General features: G+C 41.5%; 1 protein-coding gene across 1 annotated transcript; it reads right to left on the bottom strand.

Annotated features, from left to right (window-relative positions):
* Window positions 1-295: 295 nt before the first annotated feature.
* On the bottom strand, window positions 296-9239 carry LOC124256861 (antistasin-like; the record flags this gene model as incomplete). Its single annotated transcript, XM_046690830.1, has 6 exons — window positions 296-429; window positions 1990-2070; window positions 2713-2793; window positions 3501-3611; window positions 5531-5617; window positions 9110-9239. Coding segments are annotated over 6 exons (624 nt in total), but the record flags the coding sequence as incomplete, so codon positions are not given.
* Window positions 9240-10383: the final 1144 nt, after the last annotated feature.

The raw sequence follows: 10383 nt of genomic DNA, 5'->3' as shown, positions 1-10383 counted from the left end.
GGGTATAGGTCTAACAGCAGTCGCAACCCGTGAAGAACGGGGATATAATTGTACTATACACCAACACAGTCTCACCAGGTATAAATCACCATAACAATTACACATTCCCTGTATGTGGATTTCTGAATACCAAAAGTCTCTCGACTATACAGAAATCGATCAAACTAACACACTATTTTCAAACAGAGCGAAGGCCACCATATCCCATATATACTTAGGCCATCATTCAATATTTTAAACTTGAATACCATAAATACCACCCGAGTCTCCCTTTAGTCCTTAAGTATCTCCTGACTTACCCGATTATTTCTGAATGTTTTCCGTAAATGACCGAACACTCACCGACTTCACATTGACAGGTGGTACAACCCTGAGCGTCCAGTCGGTAGCCGTTTGCGCATGTCTGTTCACAACGGAGCTCCTGGCAGCCTAACAATAGAAAGAAAAAGGACACGTTTCACAGAATCAGCTTGGAGAATAGAACCAAGAGTTTATCCAATCAGCCTGAACACAGGAGACAGGAGTGGACCAATGAAAGATGCGCTTGGCTCATATGCCTCAAGTCAATGCTCGGTGCAGAGCCTGGCTCCACACAGCGATATTCTTCCAGCTCCTATACCTTACCTAAGATTTTGTTTGTTGCGTACGTCATGTCCACCACTATTCCAGTGACTGCGACGTTTCGGTGTAAATACTAAGTTTGTTACTGCAGTTATCAAGCAAGTGATAGAAGCAAGTGATTGATACTTTGACCATAGATCTGCATAGTTGAGACATAACGGCATTCATCAATTCGGTCACACGATCGCCTCTTCCAACAAGCACTGAAAGCGAATTCTTACCCTCCTCTTCAAGGAGCGCACAGGCTTCGTTGTAACGTTGACATCGCTTTGTTGGAAAGGCATAAAGACCCTTAAGTCAGGAATTTGGGGAGTAAACCCAAAAAACTAACTTACTCAGAACTGATAAACCCGACATTACGACCAGGGTTAAACTTGGATTTATACGATTAACGGATCCTGACGATTGGGCCACCAATAAACCAACATTTATCATTAGGACAGATGTAAAGAATGAATCAGCGGATTCTGTTTTAGGAATTTAACCATAGCCTCTGGGGAAAAAAGAAACATGGTTCACCATCTGTAAATATTCAGTGAAATTGTCACGGTTTGCTCTGGTTGCATTCTGTTCCCATGTAGCGTGACATGAGACATCCTCGATAATCTCCAGGGTATACGTTCAGATAAATCTCCACTATACCCTGGATGCATCTACGGCTCTAGCCGATGATTTTATTACCTCCCTTGGCTGGCTTTTTATCCAATCAGGTGTCTACGCTGTGAAGTTGAGCGTACCAATCACAATTCACTTTCGCTTTTAAATTATCTAACTGTGAAAATGCGGTTAAACTTGGCAACACAGGGTAATAATATGTTGTTGCATGAGAAGGTACTCTGAAAGAGGTAGAAGAAGCTTTCTTTCCTTTCTAGCATATATTTGTTTAAAATGGAAGAATTTTAAGATTCGATCACATTCGTAACTACTCGTACCATTCCGACAAGCCGGATGGCGACTCGTACCCCTCTCATGGCTATGTTCACGACTGGGCCTTGTCTAAGCGCAAACGGGCACGGATATGAAAATAGTCTAGGACTATTTCCAAGGAAGGTAACTCTGAATTTCCAAACATGGCTACTCCAAGAAATCTATAATACCAAACGAAAGTCACTTTATGTAAGTTTCTTATGTCGTTAACAAATATCAGTACCAAGATAATTTTATAATCACTGAAATAATAATGAAAATCGTTAATAGCATGAAACTATTTGACTCATTTCACATTTTACTACGCGCGATGTGATTGGTTTGCCACGATTCTTGACAATAATGGCGTACTATACAGGTACGAGTCTTCTTGTAGGTCATGGATAGAGGCGAGTAGTTACGAATGAGTCGATCACACCCTGTCAAGGAATTGGTACTTACGGCAGTTGCACGTGAGGCAGCCATATTGGTCAAGGGCGTAGCCTCCTGGACAGAACTGGGCACATCGGACAGCAGGACAGGCTGACACACAGGGGGAATATCGTCAGTTATACTATTACACATGTTGGATATTATTATAAAATTAACAATGAGGTATTGGATGTTTTTACCCATGTCATTACGTACGTAGATATCATCATATATTATCAATAATACATTGGAGATAGCTTGTCGTTTTGGTTGCTTGTTGTTTAACGCCGCACTCAGCAATATTCCGGCCATATGGCTGTCCGTAAATATTCGAATCTCGACCAGACAATCCAGTGATCAGAGTGATGAGTATCAGCTACGAAATTGGGATACGATGCATGTACACATGTCAAGCAGGTCAGTGAGCCTGACCACCCGATCCCGTTAGCCGCCTCTTAAAAAGCATGCATTGCTGGAGACCAATTCTAACCCAGATCTTCACGAGTCGAGATCTCTTATTACTCGTTAAAGCGACGTAGACGGGATGTTATTGGTTATACTATGGACGGATGGAGATGGGATATCGTCGGGTTGAACATGCAAAAATAGATTGGAGATGTTATCAGCTTCAGATTAGTATCGAGAGATATCATCAGTTATCGCATGAGAAAATACATGTGAATATCATCATTTTATCACATTAAGATTGGATATCATGAGTTATGGCATCTGGAGGAACTGACGACAACTTACCACACGAGCACGTCCTGCAGCCGTAACTGTCGTAGCGGTAACCGTAATTACCACAGGACGAGCAATTCAATGTTAGACACTCTGCAACACAACCATCAGACACGTTACAAATACACTGCAACAGAAGCAGACACGTCGAAGAGACGCTGCAGCACAAACAATGGACACGTCACAGACGCTCGGCAACACAAACAATGGACACGTCACAGACGCTCTGAAATACAAACAACGGACACGTTACAGACTCTCTGCAACACAAACAACATACGCGTCGCAGACTCTCTGCAACACAGACACGTCAAAAAAACCTGCAACACAAACAACAGACACGTTACAGACGCTCTGCAACACAAACAACATACGCGTCACAGACTCTCTGTAACACAAACAACAGACACGTGCACGCCACAGGTGTACGCTCTGCAACACAAACAACAGACTCTCTGCAAGAAAATCAACAGACACTCTGCAACACAAATAGGACTGTGCTGGAATTCATGTCGACATCTCCCACACACCTGTTTATCTGCTCCCATGTGCACTCCAGCAGCCAGGATCACCTACGTACCAGTTCATGCACGTACACGTACCTAATCCATGGTCACAAGCGTACGCCATTATTCACACGTCCATACGTCTTCACTAAATCACTCAAATAATCTTCTACGTGCATATTCACTCGCGTACGCAGGTAGACACTTAATTGGCAGCCTTACATATTCACTCACTACCTAGTCTGGCATAGACTTACAAAGACAGCCTACTGCGACACATAAAGAGCTACGTACGTGGCGTGACTGCAGTGCTCGTCGTAGCACGGCAAGTACACGTCTTACAGCCGTATGTGTCCACCGCGTAGTTATTGTCAGGGCAGGCGCTGCATTTTCTCTTCGGACACGCTTAGACAACAGAAGAAAGAAAAACTGATAATGACGTGTGGAAATATTGGTAAATAATGCCAAGCCCAGATGGTATACAAGGCACAGTGTACAGGTAGATGAAGCCAGGACAGTCGAACAGGACACTGTGCAGGTAGAAGTCTATGTTACAGGTAGATGAACAGGAGTTACGATCACCTTAGACAAGACGACAGTGTACAGGTAGATGAACAGGACATTGTGCAGGTAGATAGACAAGACACAGTGTACAGGTAGACGAACAGGACATTGTGCAGGTAGATAGACAAGACACAGTGTACAGGTAGATGAACAGGACATTGTGCAGGTAGTTAGACAAGACACAGTGTACAGGTAGATGAACAGGACATTGTGCAGGTAGATAGACAAGACACAGTGTACAGGTAGACGAACAGGACATTGTGCAGGTAGATAGACAAGACACAGTGTGCAGGTAGACGAACAGGACATTGTGCAGGTAGATAGACAAGACACGGTTACAGGTAGATGAACAGGACATTGTGCAGGTAGATAGACAAGACACGGTTACAGGTAGATGAACAGGACATTGTGCAGGTAGTTAGACAAGACACGGTGTAAAGGTAGATGAACAGGACATTGTGCAGGTAGATAGACAAGACAGTGTACAGGTAGACGAACAGGACATTGTGCAGGTAGATAGACAAGACACAGTGTACAGGGAGACGAACAGGACATTGTGCAGGTAGATAGACAAGACACAGTGTACAGGTAGGTGAACAGGACATTGTGCAGGTAGATAGACAAGACACAGTGTACAGGTAGATAGACAAGACACAGTGTAAAGGTAGATGAACAGGACATTGTGCAGGTAGATAGACAAGACACAGTGTACAGGGAGACGAACAGGACATTGTGCAGGTAGATAGACAAGACACAGTGTACAGGTAGGTGAACAGGACATTGTGCAGGTAGATAGACAAGACACGGTGTAAAGGTAGACGAACAGGACACTGTGCAGGTAGATAGACAAGATACAGTGTACAGGTAGACGAACAGGACACTATGCAGGTAGATAGACAAGACACAGTGTACAGGTAGATGAACAGGACATTGTGCAGGTAGATAGACAAGACACAGTGTACAGGTAGGTGAACAGGACATTGTGCAGGTAGATAGACAAGACACGGTGTAAAGGTAGACGAACAGGACACTGTGCAGGTAGATAGACAAGACACAGTGTACAGGTAGACGAACAGGACATTGTGCAGGTAGATAGACAAGACACAGTGTACAGGTAGACGAACAGGACATTGTGCAGGTAGATAGACAAGACACAGTGTACAGGTAGGTGAACAGGACATTGTGCAGGTAGATAGACAAGACACAGTGTGCAGGTAGGTGAACAGGACATTGTGCAGGTAGATAGACAAGACACAGTGTACAGGTAGACGAACAGGACATTGTGCAGGTAGATAGACAAGACACAGTGTGCAGGTAGGTGAACAGGACATTGTGCAGGTAGATAGACAAGACACGGTGTACAGGTAGGTGAACAGGACATTGTGCAGGTAGATAGACAAGACACAGTGTGCAGGTAGGTGAACAGGACATTGTGCAGGTAGATAGACAAGACACAGTGTACAGGTAGACGAACAGGACATTGTGCAGGTAGATAGACAAGACACAGTGTACAGGTAGATGAACAGGACATTGTGCAGGTAGATACACAAGACACAGTGTACAGGTAGATGAACAGGACATTGTGCAGGTAGATAGACAAGACACAGTGTACAGGTAGATGAACAGGACATTGTGCAGGTAGATAGACAAAACACAGTGTACAGGTAGATGAACAGGACATTGTGCAGGTAGATAGACAAGACACAGTGTACAGGTAGACGAACAGGACATTGTGCAGGTAGATAGAAATGTATACTCACAGCACTTGCATGTTTGACAGCCTCTCTGGTCGATGTGGTACTCGTACGGGTACCCCCCACAGGCAGGGCACGCCCTTGGGGGACAGGCTGTGGAGGCGAGAATGATATCTGTAGCGTGGTAACGTCAATGTGGTGGCTGACAGGTAAGTCCTGATCCTCACTACTTTAGAAGTCAAGAATGTCGTTATTTTTTAAATACTGAAGGCCTGAAAACGTTTAGTCTGCTGGTCGTCATCTACTTTTCACGTATATATATCCCCCTGGATGCCACAGGGACATATATGTCCTTCCCCTTCAACCCTCAATTTCAAGTCAAATCAAAATCAAAATATCCCACGCACACAAATACACTTCACAGTTTCGAATTCTTCGGGAAATTTCCTGTTTCTTGATACCATCCACTATTATTTTAGACAAAGTTCAAGTGCTGAAAATGACCTTTCAAAATAGGCTTCATCGAAAATGTCGCCATTTTTGACACAGTACGAAATCGCGATTCACAGCGTTATTTGCTGTATGTTTTGAAATGTGAAAACCGGATAATTACTGGGAGTATTGAATTTCAAAAATAACATATTCATGATCACTCATATCAGTTTTACATGAAATCGCTAAGTAAAATTCTGAAACGTTGCCGATGAATCTAGAATCGGTTGGGATGTTTTCGAAAATGCACTTACACGAACGCCGTAGAGCGCTTTCCGCCATATTGGATAGTGTTTACAAAATCACGTTCGCATGAAGGCCGGTATTGAGACGCATATTACATCACGTATATTTCATATTCAGCTCGAAAAATACATCAATAAACTCCCCATACATTTTAGACTCAAACTGCAAGTGGTCTTTGTCACCAATGCCAACCGTCTAGATAAAATGAGACGAAACATATTTGGTGTGAAAACGAACGCTGTGCTCGAAAGACTTCACTGGTTCGAAATGTAAACAAAGACAAAAACCTTTTTTACACTGTGTAGCATTTTCTGAAATTTTCCAACATTCATCCGTCTATTCATTGCTTGCAATGGCTCAATACCTTTGGAATATGCATGGAAAGAGCATCGTAGCAAGAAATAGGAAATTATAAATAGATACAATGCAATGATTTGATAATTCATAAGAAATTGTAAAGTTTCCGTGCAGCGTGACGCCATGACTGACGGAAAATCACGCAGAACGACAACGGTAATTATCTGGATTTCTGTCTTTTTCTCTTACTTTTAGTGAAAACGATAAAACATATAACAATACACAGATAGTCAGAATCATTCTGATTACTTACATCTCATATTTATGGACAAACGATCCCTGAATCAATGGAAGGGTCCTCGCAAAATCCTGTGTACCCTTGTCAGCAAAGCCGCCATTTTGTAAGAAATCGGTCAGCGGTAGTGATGTCATACGTCAACATTGTTGTACATATTAGGCAATTTCTTTGAGGTGAAGGTCGGTTGAACAAGAGTAAACACAATCGCCCAATCCTTCCGATTACACTGTCAGTATTATGGTGTATATTTTGCGTATAGTTCAGATACTTTTCATGAAACTGACTTCAGTATCCACATTTAGCCTTGTTCAATATCATATCATACGTGCGTATAGGGTTTACGGTGTTTTATTCTTTGAAAAGTTTTGATTGTTTGAATCATATTTACATAGGAAATTGACATATTTAGTGCAATACACCATATTCTAAACCTTTACACAAGTGTTAGAAGATCAAACGTAGCCATAACTGCAATTGCGTTAGTTCCGATGATGTACAATATTCAATGCATTTGGACTAATATTGCAGTTTCACATGAACAGGTTAATGAACGGCGATTTAATTCAACCTTATAAGTAAAACTGATAATATTAATAAAAATGATTTATATATGGTATGAAATGTATATGCACACATATTTAAAGGAATTGTCTTGTTTTTTTGCGCATTTGTGTGTCGGTTTATAGAGAAAACAATGATGTAAATTGATTGGCCAGGTGCGCGTTTGTCGGAAACGTTTTATGATTCAATATCATTGTTTTCGATAATATAATCAATTCATATTCGATTTAAAAATATTGTGATGACAGGATATCAAACTCTAACTATATTTATACGAAAATTGTTTAAAAAATATATAAACCATGTCATGTCTTAATTTGGACAAATCTTACATCCATATTCTAATATATAGTACGTACTAGTTCCATATATAAAAGCTATCTTTTTGCATCTTTCATTGCATACTTATGAAGAGAAATAGCTACATAATCATAAACAAAGAAAATTCTTATCCTAAACAAAATATTCGGGTGTTGTGAAATGTTATTTTTCATTTACGTTAAATTGATGCCAAACAGGTGCGCGTGTTTCTCACAAAAAGATACACAGTCAAACTGTCTAATTGTTGATATATTCAGGACACTATTTAAATGGAAAAATCAGTCATTTTATGTTTTGTCTAAAGAGTCTTAAATTCTGACATAGAAGCCGAGACCTTTCACACAATTAAAGGAAATTAGGTGAGATATGTACTAAACAGCATACCAGTGTCGTCTTTTTCCGACGTCGCAAAATGCATAAAACAAGCAATGACGTCAACTAAAATGGTGTATTATTTTCTGCAATTTCATTACATTTGAAGATATGGCTAGTACTCTGGTAATAACGATGCAAAATTAGTCAAAATACATCTACACAAACAGGACAATATGGGAATCTAAGAACTAACTTATATATCGGATAGGGCCATCCAAATCGCTATTACGTGCTTTCACATGTAATACGTTGTCATTTTTCTTGTAAATTGTGAAACTACCAAACTGCATCCGCTCACATTGGGGTACTTTGAATTGGGATATTTTGTTTCACCATGAACATAAAATAACGAAAATATAGCGTCCGTATCCACAACAAATTCTCTCCAAGTGATCTGAGTTACATGGACATAGTGTTACGCATAACGGAGTTATGCCCCCTTATCATTATATGTGTATGACCTCTCTGTCGTCGTTTGACGTCATAGAAGAAAATCCATTTTTGACATTTATTGCGAGTCATTTTTAATGTTGAGCGTATACCGTTATGCACAAGCACATAAACCCAATTCATATACACTTATGTCGTTCAGATATCAAGCTGTATTTTCTTCGCTAACACTTTCCGTAAAGATGCCACATTAAAAAATTCGTAGCACAGTGCTTTTATCGGTGCGCGATAAAAAGCGGATAAAATTACTGTTTTTTAACGCATAAAAAAAATTGGACAACATTTGGAAGTGTCTATTTCTCAAACCGCCGAGGTAGTTGCACTTATATTTATACCAACGGATAGGAAATTTAATATTCTACATTTCTGTGTAATTTTATAGCCGTACGTAGATCCAGGACCACGCGAGCGCAATTCTCTCACAACGATCACTTTTCAAACCGTATGAAAATGTGCGCCTGAAAAAAAACTCGGCAGCCAGGGGGATATACTACGTTCTCATCGACAAAACAGCTATCTAATTACTTAATCAATAGACGGAGTTGCGTGGTGCCAGTGGTAGTAAGATACATAAATACCGAAGGGGGACAACTGCGTTTACTTACCGATACCCCATGTCCTGCACTTGCACGTGCTGCACCCGTCGTGGTCGGTGAGGAGACCATATTTGCAGAAGATGCTGCAGGTGACATCTGGGCACGTCGCCGGCTCTGCAGTGAATGAGTGAGTGAGTTTAGTTTTACGCCGCACTCAGCAATATTCCTTATTCGTTTTACTGTCTGCACTCATTGACATCGAGTACGGGTACAGCAGTGAAGTGTCATAAGCTGACCGTTTCAGCTGGTTCCCATAGTAGCATCCGGAACTGCTTATTTGTGACGTCATTCCGACTTTACGTCACAATATGATTTGAATGACGTCACCACTGCTGACGACAGAACAATACAATTGTGTGCGATATTTGTACGTGTCAATACGCAGTGAATTGTCTTGCAGTTTCCAGGAATTCATTGCCATTCGATAATGTTTTCAAACCAATCAGATTAAAGGACAGGGTGACTTTTGGTTTATAATTTAGTTTTACTCCGCACTCTGCAATATTCAGGTATATGGCGGCGGTCTGTAAATAATCGAGTCTGGACCAGACAATCCAGTGATCAACAGCATGAGCATTGATCTGTGCAATTGGGAACCGATGACATGTGTCAACCCAGTCAGCGAGCCTGACCACATGATCCCCTTAGTCGCCTCTTACGACAAGCATAGTCGCCTTTGTATGGGTTGCTGAAGACCTATTCTACCCCGGATCTTCACGGGTCGAGTGAGTGAGTGAGTGAGTGCACTGCGACCTGCGATTCAGTAAAGGCCCCCTCTGTTGGGGCGCAATGACGCGTGTGTTACCGCCATTTACAAGCAAACAGGATACGTTGGACTACTCATCAGGAAGCTCATCAATATCCTTATCAGCCACATGTTGTCATATCAAGAATTCTAAGATGCCTAGCGGCTAGAACAATCGAAAAAAGAATACATTATGAGACAATAAAGGTATAGTTTTTTGATGACGTAACAATTGAATGACGTTATCCCGTCACTGGCCATTCTAGTGTGCCCCCTCGTAATCGAATCATTTTACATTACGTCACAATGTAAGTGACGTAACGATGCATGTCAGTTGTCATCGCCTCGTACGGCCTCCTACAGTAAACTACTCCGTTGCATCCCGTGTCTTGGTTTGCAGTTGCTTCACGCAGCTACCATCACTGGTGGAAACATTACGTTTATGTTTTACGACGGTTAAAATGTGTCAATTCGACTCACAAGTTTTCAGCGACACGGTAACGTTCGCAATGTTTACATTCCCACAATGCAATTGTGG

This window comes from Haliotis rubra, unplaced genomic scaffold (assembly GCF_003918875.1).
Source record: "Haliotis rubra isolate DU_JTF1 unplaced genomic scaffold, ASM391887v1 Scf640, whole genome shotgun sequence".
Classification (NCBI taxonomy): domain Eukaryota; kingdom Metazoa; phylum Mollusca; class Gastropoda; order Lepetellida; family Haliotidae; genus Haliotis; species Haliotis rubra.
The sequence above is the reverse complement of the archived record's forward strand: the minus strand, read 5'-3'. Positions and strand labels throughout refer to the sequence as shown.